The sequence below is a fragment of the Xenopus laevis genome, chromosome 5L (genome assembly GCF_017654675.1).
Source record: "Xenopus laevis strain J_2021 chromosome 5L, Xenopus_laevis_v10.1, whole genome shotgun sequence".
Taxonomy (NCBI): Eukaryota; Metazoa; Chordata; class Amphibia; order Anura; family Pipidae; genus Xenopus; species Xenopus laevis.
The window spans coordinates 5530137-5557776 of NC_054379.1; the positions used below are offsets into that span (position 1 = coordinate 5530137).

The window sequence follows — 27640 nt, forward strand, 5'->3', positions numbered from 1 at the left end:
TCCTCCCTGCCTTCCTTATAGGAGATAGCCAGGGAGGAGAAATCAAATTGGATCATCGCCATGTCACCTTCTCTGAAGAGGAGCCCAAGTGGAGTTTTGGTAAGTTATTTCTTAATAAATACTTAGCGGTTCAAACATTTAATATGTCTTTGCGGGTTTTTTTTTTTTGTTCTATATTAACAATTTTTTTTTTTTTTTTTTTAAATGTATGTTACTGATCCTTTAATAGGCTCATCAACTCCCTCCAAGTCCAAGTGGACGGGACCTGAAACGGCCTAAGCAATACATTAGTGCTGGTGATGTGAAACTCATAGGGGGTGTATTTACTAACATTGGTTATGGTAAAGGGGAACTATGGCAAAAATGAACATTTAATATAAGCATCATCATACTGAAATAAGAAACTTTCTAAATACAATCAATTAAATATTCTGCATTGTTTCTGAAATAATCAAGTTTATCTTCACTATCCCTCTCTCAGCATCTGTTTCTCTTCATTCTCTCTTCATGCAGCAGTTGGGTGTCAGATAATCATTGACAGTTAGATCCAATATATCTTATAGGGGGGCTCCTTTCCTAGCAGATGTATTAGAGCTCACGCAAATAACTGATTCCAGTACAAACAAAATGTAACAAAATAACTGCATTTTGCACAAATCCTGCATGTAGAGAGACATGATGTCTGGTGAGTTTAATAGAGTGACCTCTAATACATCTTCTAGGCAAAAGGAGCCCCCCTATAAGATATATTGGATCTAACTGTCAGTGAATATCTGACACCCAACTGCTGCATGAAGAGAGAATGAAGAGAAACAGATGCTGCGAGAGGGATAGTGAACATAAACTTGATTATTTCAGAAACAATGCAGATTTAATCTAATTGATTATATTTAGAAAACTTCTTATTTCAGTATGATGAAAATTTAATTTTCAGGATAGTTCCCCTTTAATAGATATACCCCTTAGTGATGCTTTGTGACTGCTACAGCTACATGTCTGTTGTTGGATACGGTGATGGTCCATCTTTGGTACCCTAGAAAGTTGACACATTCTTCTTCATAGCACCAAAACCAAAGTACAGCTACTTTCAAGTACAATGCACTCGTGATTCTTCTCCCTTTCCTGGGTGCCCTTTTCCTTCTGCTTCCCAACTTTCATCTCTTTCCAACCTTTGTGTATTTTATAAACGATGTGACCTGGCTGCACCTGATCCAATGCAGTCGTGCATCTTTAAGGAGTCACATGTCCATACAGCTTGCAAGTGAATATTAGGATGGGATTTGATTTCTTTATTGAAGAACTGCAATTCAATTGCTACTGGCATTCCAAAAATACAGCAGTAGCATAAAAACTAGGGATGTACCGAATCCAGGATTCAGCCTTTTTCAGCAGGGTTCGGCTGAATCCTTCTGCCCGGCCGAACCGAATCCTAATTTGCATATGCAAAATACGAACGGGAAGGGAAATTGCATGACTTTTTGTAACAAAACAAAGAAGTAAAAAATGTTTTCCCCTTCCCACCCCTATGCAAATTAGAATTCAGATTCGGTTTGGTATTCGGCCGAATCTTTTGCGAAGGATTCGCCCGGATCCAAAATAGTGGATTCGGTGCATCCCTTACCGAAATCACAGGCTTTTATTACTTAGGGAAAGGTAATGTAAGCACTCATAGGCCTTTAATGGCTGTGCCTTCTCTAAAGCACTGGTATTTGGAGACGTAACTAGCATATATATTATGTCTGATCATTTATTGGCTTGTTTGGGAAGGAGAAAAAGACAATTCTTCCAGGTGGCCTCATACCTGTAACTTGCTGATGCTTTGAACCGAATATTTGGTCTCTTCCGTTAGGATCCGATTGGATTTGTCGGACAAAGTTAACCGCTTCGCAAGCGCCCGGCACTGCATATTAAAATACAAAGAGGGGTGTTATTACAGAGGAGCCGGCTGAGCAGAATATATATTTGCTCCTGATTCCAAAATCAATTCACATTATTCGAGATTGGTCCTTACCCAGCATGCACCACAAACCTGCACCTGCCACCCACTCGGATCCCACCCCACTTGCTGGCAAGCTAAAGCCATGATCAAGTCTACAAACAAGAACTAAGAAATCCTACACAGCTGGAAGAAAATTACAATTCACATAGAAGAAAGTCAATCATGCAGAAAGATTTCTGTTGCAGACGCAGCAAAGCTTTCAATTTATTTTAAAGGCATATAATATTAATAGCGTCACAATCACGGAGAAGCCCAGCACACGCATGTACTCGCTCATGGGAACATACCTCTGCATACAGATGAACTGCTTTGCTGTCTGCCTGCTGTAAGTGGGTCGTGAGCTCGGCTATTCTGGTCATGTAATGATTTTTGATCAGCTCTTCTCTGGAGTCATGATCCGGGGCCTGTGAATACAACACAGAGTGCAGTGAGAACAAGTCAACTAGATGTATTGCACCTCTCCAGCTCTCCGAGTTCTCGCCCAGTTAGAGATTTAAAGAGATGCAAGTGTATCAGCAGAGCGACTGCTTTAATAGGACATCAAACTATGAAATAATTATCAGTGTGAGGTCTAATCAGAGAGCAAGTAAGCAGGACGGAGAATGACGGCTCCATTGTGTCAGAAGATGCTGTTTGTTCCATTATGGAAGAGTGTGAATCTCCCGGAATATAAAGTACATCCCAACAGGGTCATGTCCGATGGAAAGATTGGAAGCTGTTAATTGTGTCTGCCTAGAAAAAAAGGTTTCATTGTATTCTACGGAGACATAATTATAACTACGCTCACCATAGAGAATAATGAAGCTTATTTATGACTACGATATTGCAATCATCCAGCCATCTTTTTGACCTATTTTAACCACTGGAGTGAGCAAATTCCCCTGTGGGCAGATCCGCTGGTTTGGTGATGTCTCCAAATAAGTAGATCTTGCCCCAACATGTTCACCTGCAGTGGGCGACATCAGGCGGATCTGATTGTGGGAACTAGGGAATGCAGACGGTGGGATTGAGAACCACTTCAGTGAACCAATGAGGTCCTCCATCTGATGGGATTTTTAATCTTGCCTGATCTTTCGGGCAGATATTGGTCGGGGAAGCCTGTCGCGGGCCCCATACACTGGCCATTAAGCTGCCAACTTTGTTTGTCACGGCTTTTATCAGCCCATGTATTCACCTTTGGTTCACCTTTAAATTAACTTTTAGGGGCACATTCACTAAGCTCGGGTGAATGAATAGAGGGAAAAAAACTCGAATTTCGAGTAGTTTTTTGTGCTCCTCGACTATCGAATTGGCATAAATTCGCCTAAGTAGAATGATTCGAATAGATCGAGCGCAAAAACGCTGCGAATATTCACCCATTCGATAGTCGAAGTACTGTCTCTTTTAAAAATCATTCGACTGCCTACTTCGCCAGATTAAACCTATCGAATTGCTTTAAAAGCCTATGGGAAAGTCCCATAGGCTTGTTTTCTAAGTTTTTGATCGAATAAAAAGGCATTTGATCGATCATTCGATCAGATGAAAATCCTTCGATCGAATATTCGATTGTGCGAATATTCGCCCATTCGACAGCGCGTAAATTTGCCCGAATTCCCTATTCGATTCTATTCCCCAGTCGAATTTTGAGGGATTTAACCCCTCGAAATGCGACCCTTGATACATCTGCCCCTTAGTGTAATGTAGCAAGTGATATTCTGAGACAATTTGCAATTGGTTTTCATTTTTTTATTATTTGTGTTTTTTTTTTTAGTTATTTTGCTTTTTATTCAGCAGCTCTATAGTTTGTAATTTCAGCAATTTGGTTGCTGGGGCCCAAATTCACCTAGCAACCATGCATTGATTTGAATAAGAGACTGGAATATGAATAGGAGAGGCCTGAATAGAAAGAGGATTAATAAAAAGTAGCAATAAAAATGTGTAGCCTTACAGAGCATTTGTTTTTTAAGATTGGGTCAGTGACCCCCATTTGAAAGCTGGAAAAGTCAGAAGAAGAAGGCAAATAAATCAAAAAGTATAAAAAGTAAATAATAAAGACCCATTGAAAAGATGCTTAGAATTGGCCATTCTATAACATATACTCGAGTATAAGCCGTCCCGAGTATAAGCCGAGGTACCTAATTTTACCTCCAAAACTGGGAAAGCTTATTGACTCGAGTATAAGCCTAAGGGGAGAAATGCAGCAGCTTCTGGTAAGTTTCAATCAAAAAATTGAGGGTTTCTGCTCCCATTGGAGGTGACCATTCTTGGACGCCGGCGACCATTCTTGGACGCCGGCGACCATTCTTGGACGCCGGCGACCATTCTTGGACGCCGGCGACCATTCTTGGACGCCGGCGACCATTCTTGGACGCCGGCGACCATTCTTGGACGCCGGCGACCATTCTTGGACGCCGGCGACTGTTTTTGCGCTTGACCCGAGTATAAGCCGAGGTAGAGTTTTTCAGCATATTTTGGGGGCTGAAAAACTCGGCTTATACTCGAGTATATACAGTACTTTAACTCAAAGGTGAACTACTCCTTTAAGGCTCTTTCTTTCAGACACACTCTATTAACAGCCACCTGTCTGTATGTTTTTTTGAGTGTGGGAGGAACCCACACAGACCCAGGGGAAACATACAAACACTTTGCTCATAGTGTCCTGGCTGGAACTGAACGTAGAACCCCAGGGGTGCAAGGCAGCAGTTCTAACTGTTGCAGAAAAAGTGATACTTATACACACAGCTGTACAATGCTGAGTGCATAAATATAGAAATATTCATAGAAATATACATACCTGCAGATCTTCTATAGTGACAGTGAGCATTCCAATCTAAAAAGAAAAAAATATAATTTAGAACATATTCACAACTCCGTTGTTTTTCCCCTAATCTCTTCCACTTGCCTTCAAGGCATGGGCAGCACAAGGGGTTAAGTTTGGGGGAGTGCACTGCTGTTAGCAGCTCCAGCACATCTAATAAATTAGGTCACCATCAGACGGCAGTTTCAAAGCTCCACTCCTGTTAGAATCTTCAAACGCACGACACTGCTCTTTGGGTCTGTTTTCAACTGGTGAAATGATTTTGTGCAGCTTATCATATTTAATTTATTGCAATCATCCAGTGCTCGCTGCCAAACACGCCCGGGCCTCCGCCAGAAGGATCATTACAAATGGAGTCGAGAGCGCGGACCCAGAGACTGTTATTTAGTGATAATAGACTAATGGAAGACAAAGTGATTGGAGGGCTGGAAGCATTTCCATTGAAGGGTTCAGTTATCAGACGTATCAGTAAAGCTTGTCATTAAATGTATAATATGCACAACAGGTCGAGAGGAATTACTTATGGAATGGGAAAAAAGCTCCGGCTGCTGAAATTCTCTCTAAATCTGTCAAAACATGAAAATCTCCGTTTTTGTAATCTCCAGCGGTCTCATTTATTACGGAGGCATCAATGTGCAACGCTATTACATGGCTGCAGACCAAGGAGGAATTCAGTGATTTCACAGCAGAAACGACTGCCTCGCCTGCAGCATGTATAAATGAATACTCCTCTCATGCCCTGTGCTTCATGTATAATATGATTGAGTGCCCACCAATAGAAATGGGCCTGCTTAAATAGCTGGACTTCTGTTTAAGGGAGGTGGGTCCATGCCAGAGGAGCCGCTGGTAAAAACACAAAATTTAGAAGGGCAACCTGCACTATAAAGTTGTCCCATTGTTGTGCAGCTTATTATTAAAGGGGAACTATCACGAAAATGTAATATAAGCATCCTCATACTGAAATAAGAAACTTTCTGTGCGGACTCACCCTGGTGGTCTAGTGGGCCGACGGGGACGCGCGCCGCGATGATCCGTTGCCTCCAAGTACCACACTTCCGGGTTTAATGCAACGTGAGCGTCGCCGGCGTCATTGAGTTTTGGAGCAAACTTTTGAATATTTAAAGGGGCTTTGGATACAAACTAATTGCCAGTCATTGGGTCTAACTTGTTTGTTCCTGGGTGTGTTTCAAGTCCTGTTTGATTCCTGTTTTGACCCTTGTCTGCCTGACTATCCTGAACTCTGCCAAATCTGACCCTTGTCTGCCTGACTATTCTGATTCTACCAGTATTGACCCTTGCCTGCCTGACTATCCTTAAACGCGGCCTGAATCGACCCCGGCCTGATTGACCTTACGTGAACTCCGCCTGAACCGACCATTGCCTGTGTCTGACGATCCCTGAACTCTGCCTGCACCGACCCCACCCTGTCTGACTACTCCTCGTCTTTTCCAAGAACTATGCCTTCCGTCCAAAAGATTTTATAATGACCGTGCCCCTTTGCTCGTCCAGAACTTTTGCTTGGCTCCTCTCTTATTAAGACCTGACGGCATCCATTTAGCGGAGGGCTCCTCCCGAAGTGAAAGGCGCCTGCTACAAGCAGAAGCGGAGCCAAGACCAGGGAGTCTAGCACTTGTTCTGGATTTAGAGAGCAGGTCGTGACACTTTCTACATACAATCAATTAAAAATTCTGAAATAATCAAGTTTATCTTCACTATTCCTCTCTCAGCATCTGTTTCTCTTCATTCTCTCTTCATGCAGCAGTTGGGTGTCAGATATTCACTGACAGTTAGATCCAATATATCTTATAGGGGCACATTTTGCCTAGGAGATGTATTAGAGCTCACTCTCTAAATCACCAGTGATCATGTCTCTCTACATGCAGAATTATTTATTTTGTTAGATTTTATTTGTACTGGAATCAGTTATTTGAGTGAGCGCTAATACATCTGCTAGGAAAGGAGCCCCCCTATAAGATATATTGGATGTAACTGTCAGTGAATATCTGACACCCAACTGCTGCATGAAGAGAGAATGAAGAGAAACAGATGCTGAGAGAGTAAAGATAAATGTGATTATTTCAGAAACGATGCAGAATAAATAATTGATTGCATTTAAAAAGTTTCTTATTCCAGTATGAAGAAGCTTATATTAAATGTTCCTTTTCGCGATAGTTCCCATTAAAGGGAATTCCCACCTTTTTGTAAGGTTCTACAGAAGTCCAAGAAGGGGTTGGCGGCCCCCTACTAAAGAGGGGAAGCATCTATATGATGCATATGAGACCTAACAAGTAACCCAACAACCCCTATAAACACAATATACCCACAAGTGAAAATTCTACTAATACACTGGGGAAATGTGGGCACGGTGCTTCTCTCAGGGGGGAGCCTTTGCCCATCTGCTTCTCCTTTACATGAATGGAAAACATTCTATGGCATGTGCCAAGTCACTGCCCTTGTCTATATGTATTTTATGACATACAGAGTTGTGCATGTTAATAAAGAAGATGAACTCAAGAGAATTCCTTACCAAACTGGTGCTTTTTGTCTCTGTTGAGTTCCCCTTCCCGTGCTCCCCTGCATCTAATAATAAGGCATTATCATGTGGGACCTCCGGCAGCTGCCCCTTCTCTGTGCCCTTTATGAGAGCAGCGATTCTGTGAGTCTCTTTCTCCAGTTTAATCTTGGATAGTTGCGCCTCCAGCATCCAGTGCTCCTTCTCCTGCTCCAGCTTCCCAATCTTCTCCAGGCTTTGCTGCACCTGCCAATACATCATCAAACATCAGTGGCTACGAAAGCCCAAAACGAAGGATGAAATAACGATACACAAGGAAAATGGTCTATGAAATGAATTCCTTTTTGCACTAGACATTGTTAAAATAATGAAAGGACCACAAAACCTTTTTTTTTTTTTAAAAAATAACATTTTCCAGTTATTGTTTAAGGGTAAGTTAAAGAAACATTTATTCAAATCTGCTTGCTCATTATATTTTGTACTCTTATTTATTGCTCAATGGTTGTTCTCTGTAGAGGCAGCTAAAAGGCAGAGTGGCCTCCTGAAGCTCACCCATGGAAGGTTTGAGAGTGAATGGTTATTTTAATGTGATATACATGGATGCATAGAAGAACAAATGTTATGACCATGTTTCCATGTCTGCTCTTGCCTCTCTAGTCCACCTGCTGTTTGTGATAATCCTAGTGAAATAGAGGACACAATGTTATAGGGGGTGCATGAATGAATACAAGATTGGGTGATAGGGTAAGTAGAGTTAGCTAATTGCAAACCCCCATCATGCTCTGCAACACTGGTGCAAAATGTTATCTTCTGGTTTGATAAGACTTCAGATAAGTTATTTACCTCCAGTAACTGCTGATTGGTAGCAGTGGGTTAGTGTCCTGGGCCAAACTGACTTTACAGTAGGGATGCACCAAATTCGACCGAACCCCCGAATCCTTTGTAAAAGATTCAGCCGAATACCGAATCAAATCCGATCGCTAATTTGCATATGCAAATCAGCGAGGGGGAAGGGAAAGAGCCGCTTGAGCAGCAGGCGGCTAAAAAATTTTTGCTTCCTTGTTTAGTGACAAAAAGTCACCAGCAAATCCTGCTTAAAAGGGTTGAATCCGAATCCTGCGGAAAAGGCCCGAATCCTGCGGAAAAGGCCCGAATCCTGCGGAAAAGGCCCGAATCTTGCGGAAAAAGGCCAGAATCTTGCGGAAAAAGGCCAGAATCTTGCGGAAAAAGGCCCGAATCTTGCGGAAAAAGGCCCGAATCTTGCGGAAAAAGGCCCGAATCTTGCGGAAAAAGGCCCGAATCCTGCTGTAAAGGGACGAATCCTGCTGTAAAGGGACGAATCCTGCTGTAAAGGGACGAAACCTGCTGTAAAGGGACGAAATCTGCTGTAAAGGGACGAAACCTGCTGTAAAGGGACGAAACCTGCTGTAAAGGGACGAAACCTGCTGTAAAGGGACGAATCCAAATCTTGCTGAAAAGGGACGAATCCAAATCTTGCTGAAAAGGGACGAATCCAAATCTTGCTGAAAAGGGACGAATCCTGCTGAAAAGGGACGAATCCTGCTGAAAAGGGACGAATCCTGCTGAAAAGGGCGAATCCTGCTGAAAAGGGCGAATCCTGCTGAAAAGGGCGAATCCTGCTGAAAAGGGCTGAATCCTGCTGAAAAGGGCGAATCCTGCTGAAAAGGGCGAATCCTGCTGAAAAGGGCGAATCCTGCTGAAAAGGGCTGAATCCTGCTGAAAATGGACAAATCCGAATCCTGCAAAAAAGGGCTGAATCCAAATCCTGCTGAAAAGGGATGAATCCTGCTGAAAACAGACTAATCCAACTGAAAACAGACTAATCCAACTGAAAAGGGACAGATGCGAATCCTGCTGAAAAAGGGAAGAATCTTGGCCAAATACCCAACTGAATCCTGGATTCAGTGCATTCCTACTTTACAGTGTAAAATTGGTAAAAAACCGAGGATAATCCAAATCCATACCTGTTGTGCTAGACCTTCTCTGCTTTCTGTAGAACTCAGGAGGACTCTGCGATTGACTAGAGCCTCTTCATAAGGCACTGAAGCTGGACAGGGCTGTAACAGATAAAGACTTAGAGATCATTGGGAAGCCAAACGCAGCACCTATACACATGGACAATGGATTAATAAACCAATGAGCAAGTGTGTACATTAAGAAAAGGACATTGTCTTCATGTCCCCAAGTTCAAATTATTCTTTAGGGGTCCCGGTCCTGACAAGGCCTTGATTACCAGCAAATACACTTCCAATCAGAAACTGAGAGCAGCTATGGGATCTGTTATTGGGACGGTTGAATCATTTTCAGTGTAGGTTTTAGGTTTCCTACATGTCTAAATTGAAACCAGTTCAAACACTAAATAAACCTGGATTTGAAACCAGTGAGAGATCAGTTAATTTATTCAAATTAATGTTTTGCTGGCTGAATAGCCACAAAGTGGGGAGTGCAGCCTCTGAGGTCAATGCATTTCTTTAATGTTTTTTTTAATTGGAAATATCATTAAAATGAGCCCACCTTGCACTTTCGTGGTACCTAATAATCAAGACAATAACTCAGAGTGGGCAAAAGGGAAAAGTTCCAAAGAACAGACAATAAAGCAAATTAGTTTGGGAGGAGGTGAGACACACAGGGAAGAGAGGGGGAAAAAGACACACATATTGCTTTGTACCTCCACTGCCGTCCCTGTGTGTGACAAATACTAAGAACTCACTGAATTCCCATGAAAAATAACATCTGCATGGCAGGGGCAAATGCACTCTGGTTGGGCCAGTAGGAACACTGACTGGATAAGTTAAAGTGATTAGGTCATGATTTTTATGATGTCGTTTTTATTTCTAAATGACACTGTTTACACTGCAAATAATTCACTGTACAATATAAAATGTCATTCCTGAACCAGCAAGTGTATTTAGTTGTAATATTGGTGTGTAGGTGCATCTCAGGTCATTTTGCCTGGTCATGTGATTTCAGAAAGAGCCAGCACTTTAGGATGGAACTGCTTTCTGGCAGCCTGTTGTTTCTCCTACTCAATGTAACTGAATGTGTCTCAGTGGGACCTGGATTTTACTATTGAGTGTTGTTCTTAGATCTACCAGGCAGCTGTTATCTTGTGTTAGGGAGCTGCTATCTAGTTAACTTCCCATTGTTCTGTTGTTAGGCTGCTGGGAGGGAAGGGTTGATATCACTCCAACTTGCAGTACAGCAGTAAAGAGTGACTGAAGCTTATCAGAGCACAAGTCACATGACTGGGGGCAGCTGGGAAACTCACAATGTGTAGCCCCATGTCAGATTTCAAAATCAAATATAAAAAAATCTGTTTGCTCTTTTGAGAAATGGATTTCAGCACAGAATTCTGGAGCAACACTATTAACTGATGTGATATGAAAAAAAAGTTTTTTCCCATGACAGTATCCCTTTAACTAGGACAGCGGCAGCAAAGGGATGAACCTGATGAATATGAGCCTTTTCCCTCCTCTCAACTACTATATTACTTTAAAGCAATGAAACAAACCACTAACCTTCCCAGGGCAAAGCAGGCAGATTGCTCATAAAGGTGATAATTAATGTCTTTCAGCACCACAAGTACACGGACAATGGCGACAAAACTCTCTTGTTTTCTTCCCACCAGCTAAAATGCAAAACATGGGCGGTGCAAGGTTGCCCGAAAAGTAGCCACGCTGAGAATGTTTCCCCACTGGTGATTTGCATTTTAGCTGGGGGGGAAGGAAACAAGGGATGTGTGAAGCAATTTTTATTCCATATTGATCATATTAATCAACGTTTCGGCTGCTGTCTAGAGCCTTTGTCAAGAGAATATATATATATATATATATATATATATATATATATATATATATATATATATATATATATACACACACACACACACACACACACACACACACACACACACACACACACACACACACACACACACACACACAAACCTTCCTCAAGTTGTTCATGTACTGGGCCGCTTTCTTTTTGTACACAAGCATCGTTTCAGCCGACAGAGGATTGGTAAAGCCCCGGCCCCCTTTTGGTCCGTAGCTCAGAGAGGAGATGAAGTAGTCCAGGTTGTTGCCGAAGAAGGTTGCAATCTAAAGGAAACAAGCCAGGCACATGAGAGAAAGAACAGGTACGTGCAAAGACAAATCTCGTGCTTCTCAGTTTTGGACTACAGAGCATTGGCTATCTTAAATCTCTCAAGGGATATCCCAGATATCAGAGTAAAGGTGGCCATAGATGTAAAGATTTTTAAAAGATCTTTTCGTTATCGTAAGACCAAGCTTTTCTTGAAACGATCGTTTAAATGTACAATTTGTCCATCAACTAAAAAGCCCATTTCAAGTGATATTGTCTAGTTGAATCCAGGAAAACTGAGGGGGGCTGCCGGCTTGGCCCTGCAAACAATTGGACAATAGAAACATTTCACTGTGACCCATGAAAATGTTCTAACCTTGCCGATCAATTTTCTGACTGATTTTGGATGAAAAATCGTTACATGCACGATCGTTCGATTCCCACTAACCTCACGATAATTTGACGGATTGGTCGGATTGCACTGAAATGGGTCGTACATCAAAGAAAAAATTTTGCGTCTATGGGGGGCTTTAGATTATCTAACATGGACATCCCCAAATTGTTTAATGAGGTATCTGATCAAAATAACTTCAAGGAATCCAGATTAGAGTGACCCGAGATACATCCGGAAATCATTTGGGAAAGCCAGTGCTCCATCTGCTACTGAACATTATGAGGCACATTTATCAAGGTTCAAATTTCGAATTCACGCAAGTTTTTTTCTTTTTTACTCAAAATTTGATATGGGGGTTATTTAATAAAAAAACTAATATCTAAAACTCGGGTAAATATTAACAACCCGAAAGCTCAAACCGAATTCAATTTGAATCGATTGAACTCGATTTGAGTTTATTCTCCGAAAAAAACTCGAATGTCAGGAAGGCTACAAAAATCTCAAAATTGGTCACTGGACCTCTCCCATTGACTTATACATGAATTCGGCAGGTTTTAGGAGGCGAATAGTCGAATTTGTCGGTTAGTTGTATTTGAATTCTTAAAGGGGAACTATAACGAAAATGAAAATTTATATAAGCTTCCTCATACTGAAATAAGAACCTTTCTAAATGCAATCAATTACATTTTCTGCATTGTTTCTGAAATAATCAAGTTTATGTTCACTATTCCTCTCTCAGCATCTGTTTCTCTTCATTCTGTCTTCATGCAGCAGTTGGGTGTCAGATATTCACTGACAGTTACATCCAATATATCATCATCATCATCATTTATTTATATAGCATATCTTATAGGGGGGCTCCTTTTGCCTAGAAGATGTATTAGAGCTCACTCTATTAAACTCACCAGACATCATGTCTCTCTACATGCAGGATTTGTGCAAAAGGCAGTTATTTTGTTACATTTTGTTTGTACTGGAATCAGTTATTTGAGTGAGCTCTAATACATCTGCTAGGAAAGGAGCTCCCCTATAAGATATATTGGATGTAACTGTCAGTGAATATCTGACACCCAACTGCTGCATGAAGACAGAATGAAGAGAAACAGATGCTGAGAGAGGAATAGTGACGATAAGCTTGATTATTTCAGAAATTATACAGAATTTTTAATTGATTGTATTTAGAAAGTTTCTTATTTCAGTAGACTGAAGCTTATATAAAATTGTCATTTTCGCAATAGTTTCCCTTTAGAGGGCTAGAGTTTGATAAAATGTAAAAATCCAATTCGAATTTTTTAAAAAACTAAAATCGAGTTTGGATAATTCCCTAATCGAATTTGACAGTTTTGACCATAAAAAAAAATTTGAATTCAAATTTTCAATTCAACCCTTAATAAATCTGCCCCTATATGTCACTGAGTTTAGAGCATTTTCATTTGTTGGTGTGAATCTGGTTGGGGAAAATTACCGGATAATGCTGCCTCGGTGATGGAGGTCACTATATGGGTCCGTATTCCCCTAGCAACCATGCACTGATTTAAATAAGAGACTGGAATATGAATAGGAGAGGCCTGAACAGAAAGATGAGCCCCCCATTTGGAAACTGGAAAGAGTCAGATGAAGAAAGCAAATAATTAAAAAACTATAAAAAATAAACTATGAAAGCCAGTTGAAAACTGGCTTAGAATTAGTCATTCTATAACATACGGGGGGGCACATTTATCAAAGGTCGATTTTCGAGTTCAAGTGAGTTTTTAAAAACTCCCATAAACTCAAAATTCGACCGATCAAAATTTATTAACAAAATAGAATTTCCAAAACTCGGGTGAATAGGATCGACCTGAAAGTTTGAATCAAATTCGATTTGAGTTTTAAAAACTCGATTCGAGTTTTTTTTCAAGAAAAAACTCGAATGTCCGGAAGGCTTCAAATAATTTCAAATTGATCCCTGGACGTCTCCCATTGACTAAGACAGCAATTCGGCAGCTTTTAGGTGGCAAATAGTCGAATTTGAGTTCTTAAAGGGCCAGTGTATGATAAATCTTGAATTCTAATTTAATTGTCACAATTCCCTAGTCAAATTTGACAGTTTTGGCCATAAAAAAAAAATCGAAACTCGAAAATTTGAATTAGAAATTTTAATAGGACCCTTGATAAATCTGCCAGTAAAAGTTAACTTAAAGGTGAATCACCTCTTTCAATGCAGCAGTACTTTGTGTTATTCATGTGTATTTGCAGATTTGCTGCATCGATACAACCAACTGAGCTGCCCCCCATCGACCACACGAAAGAACAATCGAAATACTGGGGAAAATATTGTATTTACCTTGCTCGTCACGTTGGTTAAAGCCGCCAGAGAAGACAAGACGCAGTCGTTGGTGGTTTTCAGCTTATCCGTGGCTGCTGGCAGCTCCTGTTCCAGCGCAGCTTTATTATTATAGTGTTTGGAGAGCTCTAAAATTAAATATGTAAATGATAATGGCCCCGTTTCTCCTGAGAAACAAAAACTAAATTGTCCTCAGAGTAAAATACGGAAACATGAAAAATGCATGACGTCGGCTTAATGAGAGCCGGGCTGGTGATGTTTTAGGGCAAAATCTCTTTCACCAGGAAAATCATTTTGCACAAAGGTGATTTTTTTTTTGACAAGCTGAAAGTTACATTGGGGGTTATTTATAAACACTGGGCAAATTTGCCCCTGGGCAGTAACCCATGGCAACCAGATTGCCGAACTGCCTTCCGCCTGCTATAATGCGCAAATGCACTCGCGGCGCTTCGATTTCCGAAGGTGCCTCACGTGGATACTTCGGGCGACTTCGGAAATCATTTTCTCATTATAGCAGGGGGAAGGCAGTTCGGGGAGATTGTCGCCCCACAGAAGAGGCGATTAGTAGCCAGGCAGCTAAATCTCCCCGAATATGCCCATTTGCGTCTGCCCTTACAGAGCATGTGTTTTTAGATGGGGTCAGTGACCCACATTTGCTGCCAAAGTGCCTCCCTCAGCCCCCCTTTAATGCAGCTCTGACTGATGCAGTCAGTGCTGTATTAGCAAAGGGAGCTACAAGTCTCTGCCAAAATAGGGGGCAGAAGCATGCAGCTATTTGCACAATGCCCCACACATTGGGCAAAGTCCAAACAAAAAATGGCCAATTGCAACTTTTTTGTGCACTTTGCACATGGCATGGGGCATTGAAAATGAGCCCTCTAGTAATGGTGTTTGGCACCAGTCTAAAACAGCGATTTGCAACTACACCATTCCCTCTCCCCTATCAATTTCCCTGTATAGAAACATTGACCATACAAGAGGGTCCAGTAGCCTATAGAAGATGATCAGTCAGCTCAGGGTGTACAGCCCCATATCTGGTATAAATACGCAGTACAAACATACTCAAGAAGTTAAAAGCAAATACTGGAAAAAGTAAAACATTCTTTTGCTCTTTCCTTGTACCTGCCCTTTAAATTAACCCTATTGACACTTATCTCATGGTAGCAAGGTCATTTAAAGGAGAAGGAAAGGCTAAAAGTAAGTAAGCTTTATCAGAAAGGTCTATATAAATACACCAGTAAAGCCTAAAAGTAATGCTGCTCTGAGTCCTCTGTAAAAAGAAACATCACATTTCTTTCCTTCTATTGTGTACTCATGGGCTTCTGTATCAGACTTCCTGTTTTCAGCTTAAACCTCCAGGGCTAGGGCTTGAGCATGCTCAGTTTGCTCCTCTCTCCCTCCTCTCCTCCCTGCTGTAATCTGAGCCCAGAGCTATGAGTGAGCAGGGAGAGACTGAGGCAGGAAGTGATGTCACATCAATCTAATATGGCAGCTGCTATCCTAAACAAACAGAGAGCTTTTTAGAGCGGATTACTCAGGTATAGTAAAGTATTCTACAATATAAATATAGTGTCATAGCTTGCACTATGGTGGCTAATTTATTGTCAAACTGCCTTGGCAACTTTCCTTCTCCTTTAACTATGGAGACAATTGAGAAGAATGAAGCCACGTCTCAGTATGTCTGTAGCACATAGTAGAACTGACAGTTGTGTTTCCCAGAGAATACATTTATACACTACCTTGTGAAATATCATGCAGTCTATGGAGAGCCTCAGAAATCTGTGTCAGTATGGTCCCGTAGTTGGTTCTGAGCAGTCCTTCTGGTTTGGTGCCTAAGTAATTAGGAATATCGTTATTAAAATGAGATTCAGGTCATTAATATTGCAGGCAGTGCCCGGGGAGAGATTTTCCAAGCTCAAAGCCAACGTTCTTGTAGTGTAAAGCAGGGCACCAGCTGAACAGGGACAAATAATCCAGCCTCAGACATAAATACTCCACACTGGAGCCACCGCACTTAGTTCTAACAAGAGATGACTGGGAAATTACTGAGATTTAATGTTCAACAGCTTGTTGTGTCTCACTCAGGACTGGAAGTAAAACTGAGTTTTTATGTTGGAAAGGTAATTCTGCCAGTAAAATGGCTGCACCTGGAAGCTGCACCCCCTCCAGCACTTTCCTTCCCCCGGCTAAACAGTCCTGTAATCCCTGCGACAGGTCACATTCCCTTACTAGTTGTTTACCTTCATATAACGGCCCAATCCCACAAGAGCCATCATATACAAAGTACTTTCACCAAAAGGACTCGTCTTAAAGGAAAAACATTTCTGCATACTAGAAGCAAAAGAAGCTCGGCAAGGTTACATACCAATGATGCAGTTAAAGGGACAATTTAAAGGAGAACTAAACCCTAAAAAATAATATGGCTAAAAATACCATATTTTATATAGTGAACTTATTGCACGAGGCTAAAGTTTGAGCTTGTCAATAGCAGCAATGATCCAGGACTTCAAACTTGTCACAGGGGGTCACCATCTTGGAAAGTGTCTGTGACACTCACATGCTCAGTGGGCTCTGATTGGCTGTTGAGAAGCTAAGCTTAGGGCTCGTCACTAATTATCCAGCAGAAAATGAGCTTCCCTGGCTGTAATATAAGCTGATTATATTATACAGGTTTGCTGATTATTCAATTCTGATGCTAATTGCACTGGTTTCTGTGCTGCCATGTAGTAATTATCTATATTAATTACTAATCAGCCTTATATTGTGACATTTCTATTCTATGTGTACTGTATATTGTGAGTGGCTCCCTAAGCTCAGTAAGTGACAGCAGCACAGAGCATGTGAATCAGTGAATCAGCAGAAAAGAAGATGGGGAGCTACTGGGGCATCTTTGGAGACACAGATCTTTATTGCTAAAGGGCTGTGGTTGTCTTGGGCTGGTACAGAAGCACAAAACATCATGTACAACATTTCTACCTACTTCTTTAGTTAGGATTTAGTTCTCCTTTAACATACACGATTATGAGTTGGAATATTCAGAAGAATGTGCAAGCAGACACACTTGGGGCTATGATCCATTGATGGAAATCTTTTTCTTGCTGCCGGTGGCCCGACCTGCAGAGCGTTAGCCCCAGTAAACAGAACACCATCAGGAAGGTGAGTGAGGGCACAGGGGTTCAGGGCAGTAGTAGAACAAGAAAGTCAGGGTGTTGACCGAGCTTAAGGCACAAAATGTTTCAGTGTCCTTAGTATATTGCTAAAAGGAGTGCAGAGGAAACTTTGTATTTGTCTAAGACAATCACTTTGTGGTGCCTGCTCAGAAGTACCCAGGGCCAGTGCAGTTTTGTGCTAATAATAATGTGCACACACAAAGTCAAAGCCTGACACACACATATTTATATTATATACAAGGGAAACGTACTTGGTAAGGCAAGCAGGGTAATGTAAGTCTTCAACTTATCAAACACTGCTGTTATTTTCTGCATGTCCTTGTGCAGCTCCTGATTTCTTGACCGCAAAGCTGACGTGCCGCTGGAAAACTCGGACTCTTCTTCCAAACTACAAGTGTAAAAGCAGATTATCAAAGAGTTGGCAGGGTGGTATGAACTAGAACAAGTCATGAAGTTAAATGATGTTCTTTATAATGTGACTAGATAAAGCCGAATGGTGATGCAATTGATAGAACAGTGCTGGGGTCCCAAGTTCAGTTCCAGTCAGGGCATTATCCTGACAGTGTGTGTATGGAGGGTGGGAGTCAACCAGAATACCCAGAGGAATCCCTCAGACACAGGGAGAATATACAAACACCTTACATATAGTTAAAAGGTCAGAATCAAGTCAGGAGCCAGTGCTACAATGCAGCAATGCTTAACCACTGATCCACAACTCTGCCCCATAACCTACTATAATAATAATAATAATAATAATAATAATAATATATAATACCTATTTAACCTACTATTGCAACACCTACACTTTCTGTTCACCGATGTGACATTTTTAATATGTAATTATCCCCTGACCAGTAGCATTCGGAAAGGGGTTTCCATACTGCAAATTATCTGCAATGTTGACACTCCGTGGAAGAGCCAATTCTAGTTAAATCTGCAACATCTGAGAATGAACAAGGGGAAAAGATAACCGAAAAGTCATTGGATCCTATAAAGATGCAATGAAATAAAAATATACCTTTTTAACTGATAGGGAAGAATCTTTTGCAGAAAACAGACATATGATGAAAAATTCTCTGAAAATATTTTCAGTTTAACTGCAGTTTCCTTTAAAAAAACAAAACAAAACAAATTTAGACAAGCTTTCTTCTCAGTCAGAACGGAGAGGCTATAAAATGATGATGATGATGATGATGAGTATTACCAGCACTGTAACAGTATCCTCAGTGATGCTCTCAAACAACTGCAACATTCCGTCCTCAAGAGGACGCACGTAAGAGGCATTTTCGTGAAGGTATTCGGAAAACTACAATCGAAACAAAAACATTTCAGCCAAATTAACAGGTCAGTTTATTAAAAGGTTGCCTTGTTTTACATATATAAAATTTCATTCTTCTTACCCCTTGGGTAAAGAGTGGATAAGCCACCTGGCTATAGTCTTATAGCAATAGCAAATATACACTAACGGTCTGTGCTGTAACCAACCCTATTCATTTAACAGAGGACTAAATATTCTGTAAGGATTTGTCGCCCTCTGTAGTCTGTTACTGTAACTACAAGGACGGAAAGCCTGTATATTGCAGTCTTGGATTCCAGCAAAATCCATGTTCAAATAAGGAAGATAATAAGGAAAGATTAAATAAATAACTTAAAAAATTATAAAAAGATTTAATATGGAGAGTCAATAAGAAACCACATAAACCCTACACTTATTTCTGGTGGAGAAAGAAATTGGATCCACATGTCCGATAGATTCTTTGTTCAAATCTTATTGCATAAATACCGATATAGATAGAGATATTACACTGGATTCACAGAGAGACAGCAGAGAACAGAACAGACAGTGTGCAACAAACCTCTCTATCCTCGTGCTGTTTAAAGCCTGGAATATTTGGTTATTTTGAGTTTAGTTGATACTTACCAAACATGGGGCTATAGCCCAAAAGCCAGTTAGGATTAGAGCCAGGGAGACAGACTATATTCCTCTGCATATATTCCTTGGCTCAATTATGATTAGATTTGGGGTTAAAGCACATTTTCTATTCTAGAAATTATTAGAATAATGGCTGAATGGCTGATACACCAATGTTTTCCTTTGAAAAGGTGATCATGTACAGGCTGATAAAAGCTGCCAAGCTGATTAGTGACCCGTTTACGGGGCCCTGCCAGACTAATATCTACTGGAAAGTTGGGTAAATATTGTGCAGTTTCATTGATGTGGTCCTCACCCTGGGGGGCTGCATTTAACATTGTTCTGAAACAATTGTGTGGCCCAAAAACCAAAATAATCTTATCAGCCCAATAGGTTAAACTCCAATTCCCAAAGTCATTTTTACTAGGAACACTTCAACGCCCAGACTTAATCACCTTACAAACCAAGGGACTGAAGCAATGAGAGATTTCGGGAAGTGCGAGCAGCTTGACTGGTACACGTTTAGAGAACACGCAAGTACCTTCTTATTTAATGGTGAGACAACATCAATGGCGGAGTCTATAGGAAAGATCTGGACCCTCTGTTCTGTGTATGTGTGAAAGTTCAGGAGAGCAGTCACCAGATCTCGGACAAAAGACAGACCCTGATTTGCTAATTCCCGTGCTTTTAGCTGGAAGAGAAAATCGATGGACACAAAAAAAAAAGCAGGGAACAGGTTAAAGGGATTCTGTCATAATTTTTATGATGTAGTTTTTAATTCTAAATGACACTGTTTACACTGCAAATAATTCACTGTACAATATAAAATGTCATTCCTGAAGCAGCAAGTGTATTTAGTTGTAATATTGGTGTGTAGGTGCATCTCAGCTCATTTTGCCTGGTCATGTGCTTTCAGAAAGAGCCAGCACTTTAGGATGGAACTGCTTTCTGGCAGGCTGTTGTTTCTCCTACTCAATGTAACTGAATGTGTCTCAGTGGGACCTGGATTTTACTATTGAGTGTTGTTCTTAGATCTACCAGGCAGCTGTTATCTTGTGTTAGGGAGCTGCTATCTGGTTACCTTCCCATTGTTCTTTTGTTTGGCTGCTGGGGGGAAGGGAAAGGGTGATATCACTCCAACTTGCAGTACAGCAGTAAAGAGTGACTGAAGTTTATCAGAGCACAAGTCACATGACTGGGGGCAGCTGGGAAACTGACAATATGTCTAGCCCCATGTGATTAAGAAACAGATTTCAGTGCAGAATTCTGCTGGAGCATCACTATTAACTGATGTATTTTGAAAAAAAAAAATTTCCCCATGACCATATGCCTTTAAATGTATTTACTGACACATAAACAGTCTCTCTATTCTGCGCAGACTGTTTTGGATACTGCGGGGAGCTTGAGCAAGCTGCATTCACATATGAAGGCCAATGTATACATATTATATGGACAGAAACCCTCTGAGCCAGACAGATTTAACACATACCTGATATCTTTTATTATGCACGGGTACATTCAGGGCATTCAATTGGCTTGTTCCTGAAAAAGTAAATTGCAAGGTCATATTTGTTATTAAGGACACTATAGAAGGAAAGTATTATGCAGTGGGGTATTTTGTCCTTAAACGAGTGAGTGAAAACCATAAAAAGTTCAAGCTCAACCAGACAAAGTTTTACTGGAGACAAAGGGGTATATCACACCATTTGCCTGTTGCCCAGGGGCCAGATATTCAGAAGCAGCCAATTTGCCCTTTGCTTGGGTTGTTACCATACAGAAACTGAATGACAGATGGTTACCTGGAATATGATCACAATCAGAAGCGCACTTAAGGGCCACCGGATCAGTCACAGGGTATGACACAAAGATCGTTGCTTAAAATCCACGTTTAGTGGGTCTTGTTTAAAAACATATAACATGCCAAAAATTGGAGGTAACGCAGGGTAGTGCACGGCTCTATGCGTTTCGGGACTGTGCTAGTCACTTCATCAGAAGCCTACCTGGAATATGATCTCTTTATTTAAAAAAAATGTTCTAATTAAGTATCTAGTACCTGAATTAAATCTATGAAAGCTATGGAAGGCTTGAGTGGTCATCTCTGACCTTCTACACAATGTGCCCTTTGATCGCCTGCCTTGTAGAATTTCCACAGGTCCCTTGCTCCCCTCAGCACCCGGGACTTGTTCCCCCTGCCTTTTCTAAATGATCCCTTTGGTGTTTGACCACCATTGTTCCTACTTTGGAAAAGCACAGTGCTCAAAAGAATGGACAACATGGTCTATGGCTTGTGCAGGTGATTACAGGGACGCTTGGGAACCCCAGCTTTGGCACTGCCACTATACAATTGGGTTAGGGCAGTGGTCCCCAAACGTTTTTTTTACCCGTGAGCCACATTTAAATGTGAAAACAATTGAGGAGTAACACAAGCATGAAATAAGTTCCTGGGGTGCCAAATAAACACTGTGATTGGCTATTAGTAGCCCCTATGTGGACTCTATTTGGCAGTACCCCTGGTTTTATGCAAGCAAAACTTGCCTCCAAGTCTGGAATTAAAAATGAAACACCTGCTTTGAGGCCTCTGTGACCCATAACCAGCGATAAATGGAGTTCTGACTGCTGTACTTCTCCCATGAACGGTGGTGCAAATGCCACATGTCAATGACTAAGACTTCCTACCAATAAGCCTGTGCTTCCGAAACTGTTGAGCCCCCCTGGGGAGGCAGTGGCAGGGGGTTGCTTGGGTAGAAGACCTATTATCTCCCATGGAAAGGCAAGCTTTAAAGGTGATATATGACCACTGATCTGATGGAACAATTGCTTCTTGACAATTTTCCCCAATATAGTTTTGTTATTGACTATGGGGTTCTCTGATCAAAGGTTGGACCACCAAACAAGAATTGACCTGAAAAAGTGCAACATTGAGACTACAGATTTCCCATGCTTGTGAAGAATTTTTTAATACTAAACCTACATATTATTTTAGCAAATTTTTTTTCTTGGCACTAGAAAACCGCTCTACCTGCGTGCTCCAAATTAAAGAAAAAAACATATCAGAAACAAGCCATAAAATAGACAATAGTTAGTTGCTCTGGGAAGGGATTGCGGGATTTCAGGGTCAATTATACCCCTATACAGGAGGTGAGACAGCTTGTTATCTCCAAGAATCTTTGGCAGACGCATCTGAAGGTCTGATAATTTGCCCATCGTTGCCATAGATACAAACCACTAGCAAATTGTCTCTTTTGTGGCTTACTAGGGCTCTTAATTTGGATTCTTTACACACACACACACACACATATATATATATATATATATATTGCTAATAAAGAACGCGATTTTATCATGGCTATCATTTTCTTCTTGTTGTGAAGTCGGGTTTCTCGTGCGATGGCTGCAAGTACAAAGATGTATATAAATGAATAAAGAGCGAGAGCGACGTCTAGGAGAAACGCTTGTTCTTTCACCTGCTGAATAATTTACATTCAATTTCTGCCGGTGCAGATTGTTCGATTTCCTCCACTGTAAGAGAGTAAATATATTTTGTCGTGAGGACGCCCATCTAATGCCAGGAGGTTAACAGCATTACGGATGGCAGAAGGCTGATCACATTTGCATTGCTTATATGAGACGGATGGACGGACGGATGCCGCACAGGCACGGCTGTGAATTATTGAAAAGTCATCTTTGGAGAAAGGGAACATACAATAAAATAACACACTGCTGATATGTTAAATTATATATATGGTATCATTCACAAATATCAAAGCTTACATAGTAGTTAAATCAGGTTGAAAAAAGATCAAGTTCAACCCCTCCAAATAAAAACCCAGCATCCATACACACACCCCTCCATGCCTTCACATAAATTATATTTATTCTCATACCTATACTAACTTTAGAGTTTAGTATCACAATAGCATTAATATTATGTCTTTCCAAGATCATCCAAGCCCACTATTAAAAGCTAACGAAGATCTGCTCGTTGCTCCATCTGTCCACCAATCTAATGGGCCAAATCAGTGGTTACAATGGTCAGACCACTATACAATGGATACAATGGTTTGACTGACCAAAGATCAACAGCATTGGGGACTCAGCCTGAAGGCCAGTTGGCCATAGACGTTACAAGTACAATCTTTCCAGGAAAGATTGTTTGTTTCAATAGACACGTGTAGAGCTGAATGGTCAGATATACATATAGAAACATAAGAATCCTACCTGTATCTGACGATTCATTAACAATGGCCGATGTTCGGCCAGCTTGCTGACCGATATACAAGTCTTCTGCTGTTATCGGCCGGCTCATCTTCCACCATGCACGTATGTTATATTGTACGATAATTCATTTCATATGATATTATCAGTGTCTGGCCTAGCCCCAAGATATTAGTCAGGTGGTGGGGGCAGTTTTAGCCCCATACACAGTCAAACGAACTGCTTTCATGGTCAATAGTGCTCAGATCGGCAGATTAAATTGACCCATGTATGGCCACCCCTAGATCGATCAAAGCTAACTACTGATTGGTTTCTACGGGTGCCTGAACTGAACTCCTACTCCCCCTATCACCATACAATCATCCATGATAAGTTTTACACAACAGAATGAATGGGGCAAGTGGGAAGGCAAAGTCTGGGAGGATGGTCAAGACAGGAGGGGCTACAAATCAGCAAGTCAGACAAATGCAACCACTAAAGCTGTTGGGTAGATGGTTCTAGTGCAATCCAATTGCCAATGGGCTGAAGAACTGGATCACAGGCGACGTTCTACAGAAATGTGTAGAGAAACTTGCAGTCAACCAGTAAATTGAAGAAACTAAATGCATGGAAATATGAGGGAGATGCTGATGGGGGCTGCCCCATACAATCAGAATGCTTGGCCCTAGTAGTGGAACTAAATCTTCGGAGTGGCTTGGGCAAGCATAGTGATCCCTACCTGCCCTCCCAGTCACTCTCCTACCTGAAAAGTTGCAGCGTGCGCAAGCAAGGGGGGGGGGGCAGGAGTTCAGCAAATAGGAAACAGATTAATTAAAGGAGACATTTTATGTAAAAAAAACAAGAAAGTGCCAGTGCATTAAACACAGGGAATGTGCTTGAAAAGTAGTGTTTCTGGGGGGGCGTGGCCTAACACTGCATGGCGTGAGACGTGTCTTGGGAGAGCTCCGGACTGAGGCCTAATAATATTAACAAAACAGCGGAGAAGCAGACATCAGATTGGGACAAGAAATCTATAGCACCCTCTTTAAGCAACAAAGATGGGAAAAACGCTAAAAAAAAAAGGTTCACCAACCAAACTAACGGCCTTTTACGGATCCAAAGATAAAATCGAAGGTGCGCGGAAAAGATTCCAAGATGGCGATGAGAGGGATACCTCGCGCCCATCCTCCCCAGCTTCGTCAATAGCACAGTCGCAACATGACGAACACAGCCCGTCACAGACGCAAGAAGGCCTCACAACAGCTACACTGAAAGGCCTGCTACACTCACTACGTAAGGACATACATAGCGACATGCAAAAGTCCCTAGCAGAACTGCGCACAGAAATACGTGAGATCGGCGGCAGAACCGATCACCTGGAAAATAAAATGGAGGAAATGGTGAGCTCACACAATGAGGTTATTGACCTCACCTCAGCCCTAGAGGAGGAGGTATCTGCACTAAAACAGAAATTAGCAGATATAGAGGACAGGTCACGTCGCAATAACGTAAGACTGAGAGGGATCCCGGAATCCGTCAATACCAAGGACCTAACTGCATATGTGCAAGCATTCATGGCAGCGATTCTCCCTGAGGCGCCGGAGTCAGCCCTAATCATAGACAGGGCACACAGGCTACCGAAAGCGAGAAATGCTCCTGCGACCGCTCCCAGGGACGTAATCATACGGATCCATTTCTACCATATAACAGACCAGCTACTCCGAGACCACCGCTCCACCCAAGATTTGCCGGAAACCTACAAGGATATCTCCCTTTTTGCGGATCTCTCCACGGCAACGATAAGGAGAAGAAAGGAGTTTGCCCACATCACTGCAGCACTAAGGGAAAATAAAATCCTCTACAAGTGGGGATTTCCCACAAAGCTAATTGTCTCCAGAAATGGAGCCACAGCAATTCTCCACACACCAGAAGATAGTCGGAAAGTGTTAGCGACCTGGGGCATTCTGCTGGAACATCATCACCCCACTACGCCGGTAAAGAAAAGACACAGAATGGAAACGGAATGGATGACACCAAGGCCCCGCGCGAGGAATTCACCGTGACTCGAGACAGTCTAAGTATAACCTGTTTATTTTATGCTCATATAATCGATAATAATTTTCTGCAACTCTGAGTTACTTGAGGCCAGTCGGGCCTGGACCGGAGCCCTGTAGAGACGCTCTCCCTTTGAGATCATAAGATCTTTTTTCATTTGACTCTTTGTTCTTTACTCACACCAGTTCTACACCCCCCCACAATTCTGTGAAACTGGCTGCCAAAACTCGAGACTATTTACAAAGTTCTTTTTCTTTTTACGTGCAGTATCACAGTAAATTCCCATACATTTGGGAAAGATGAGGAATCAGATTTTCCCCATGCATGTATATAGTTGGCGTACTGCCCAATATTACTTTAACCCCAGTTTTATTTCCAGGAACATGCGGTATAATAAAAAGGAATGTATGTATGTGTATTCCCGAACAATATGCTCTGCCATTGGTACAGGATGCATAGATGTAAGCCCCGGGGGTCCCGCCTATGGTCGACAACGCAACTTTGCTATAAAAGATGGCGCTTAAATTCATATCGATAAATGCTAAAGGCTTAAACTCCCCTTTTAAAAGATCAAAAATTTTACATGAGGCACAACGAGACAGAGGAGATGTAATATGGGTACAGGAAACCCACTTTGATCGCGATGCCCAGCCCTCTTTTGGTAACAAAAGATATCAACAGGTATACACGGCCTCAGCCCAAGAAAGAAAAGGGGAGTAGCCTTATTATTTAGCAACCACACTGGTTTTGAGCTACAGAACCAGTGGCGCGACCCCCAGGGCAGATACCTCATTGTAGTGGGTTTAATAAGAGGTGAATACTATACATTTGTGAATATATATGCCCCGAACAGAGGGCAATATAAATTTATCTCCACAGTGCTACGTAAGGTAGAGGAGATAAAAACAGGATGTACTGTCATAGCGGGGGATTTCAATGTAGTTCAAAATTTGGAGCTAGACTTACAAAGGAGTAAAACCGCTAGCAATAAAATTAAAAAAAATACTAAATTTGGGACCCCACTGGCCAAATTAATAGCAACCCATTCATACCTAGACCCTTGGAGGGTAGAGTTCCCAAAACAGAAAGATTTTACATATTTTTCCCATGTACACTTAATGTACTCCAGAATAGATTTCTTCTTAGTAGACCAGTATACCCTGCAAAGGATTACAAAGACAGACATAGGGCCCATAACATGGTCCGACCATGCCCCGATTTCCATAACAATCAAAAACTCCCAACAGCCAAAAACATTCTCGTTATGGCGCCTCAATGAGGCTCTATTGACACCACAGCTCAACAAAACACACATCCAGTTAGCAATAGAATCCTTTTTTGAAACTAATATAGCTTCACAGACCTCACCGTTTATCAACTGGCAGGCACATAAAGCCATGATCAGAGGTCTATACATACAAATGGCCTCCAGAATTAAGAAACAACAAACAGCCAAAAAAAACAATTTAGAACAACAACTACTAAAACTACAAGAAGTAAATAAAAACTCCCCTTCAAAGAAAGTTACTAAGCAAATAACAGAAATAAAAGAAGAATTACATCACTTAGACCTGCAGAAAATGGAAATAGGCCTTAGAAAATTAAAAATAAGATATTACTACAAGAGAAATAAAGTAGGAGACCTACTAGCAAAGCAAATTAAAAACATCAGGATTAGATCACAGATACAATCTCGCCAAGATGAACAAAACCAAATATTATATAACCCAAAACAAATAGCAGATTGTTTTGCCAGATTCTATCAGAAATTGTATAACCTCAATAGGGACTCCAACACCCCACAACCATCAAAAAAAGGTATTGAGGAATTTCTTGCCCAGGCTAATTTGCCAAAATTATCAGAAAACCAAAAAGCAATCTTAAATGAGCAGATTACAGAAGAGGAGGTGGGCAAGGCCATTAAACGCCTGAAACCTCACAAAGCACCAGGCCCAGACGGCTACACGGCCATTTACTATAAGACATACATAGACCTGCTCACCCCACATCTAACACAATTATACAACTATGCGGCAGAGCAACAACAATTCCCAGCAGAAATGTTAGAAGCACATATCTCCCTAATTCATAAAGAAGGGAAAGACCCTAGACAATGTGCCAACTATAGGCCAATTTCCCTGCTAAACTTGGATGTCAAAATATATGCTAATATCCTGGCC

General features: G+C 41.3%; 1 protein-coding gene across 1 annotated transcript in view; it reads right to left on the bottom strand.

Annotated features, from left to right (window-relative positions):
• The window catches only part of ppp1r21.L (protein phosphatase 1 regulatory subunit 21 L homeolog), a 50042-nt gene that overhangs the window by 6664 nt on the left and 15738 nt on the right, over nucleotides 1-27640 (bottom strand). Inside the window, 13 exon segments of the mRNA NM_001091531.1 lie at nucleotides 1802-1900; nucleotides 2287-2403; nucleotides 4773-4808; nucleotides 7324-7554; nucleotides 9294-9386; nucleotides 11277-11429; nucleotides 14130-14257; nucleotides 15869-15961; nucleotides 17551-17687; nucleotides 18318-18406; nucleotides 18504-18605; nucleotides 19753-19902; nucleotides 20701-20753. Of these exon segments, the coding sequence (NP_001085000.1) occupies nucleotides 1802-1900; nucleotides 2287-2403; nucleotides 4773-4808; nucleotides 7324-7554; nucleotides 9294-9386; nucleotides 11277-11429; nucleotides 14130-14257; nucleotides 15869-15961; nucleotides 17551-17687; nucleotides 18318-18406; nucleotides 18504-18605; nucleotides 19753-19902; nucleotides 20701-20753 (1481 nt within the window).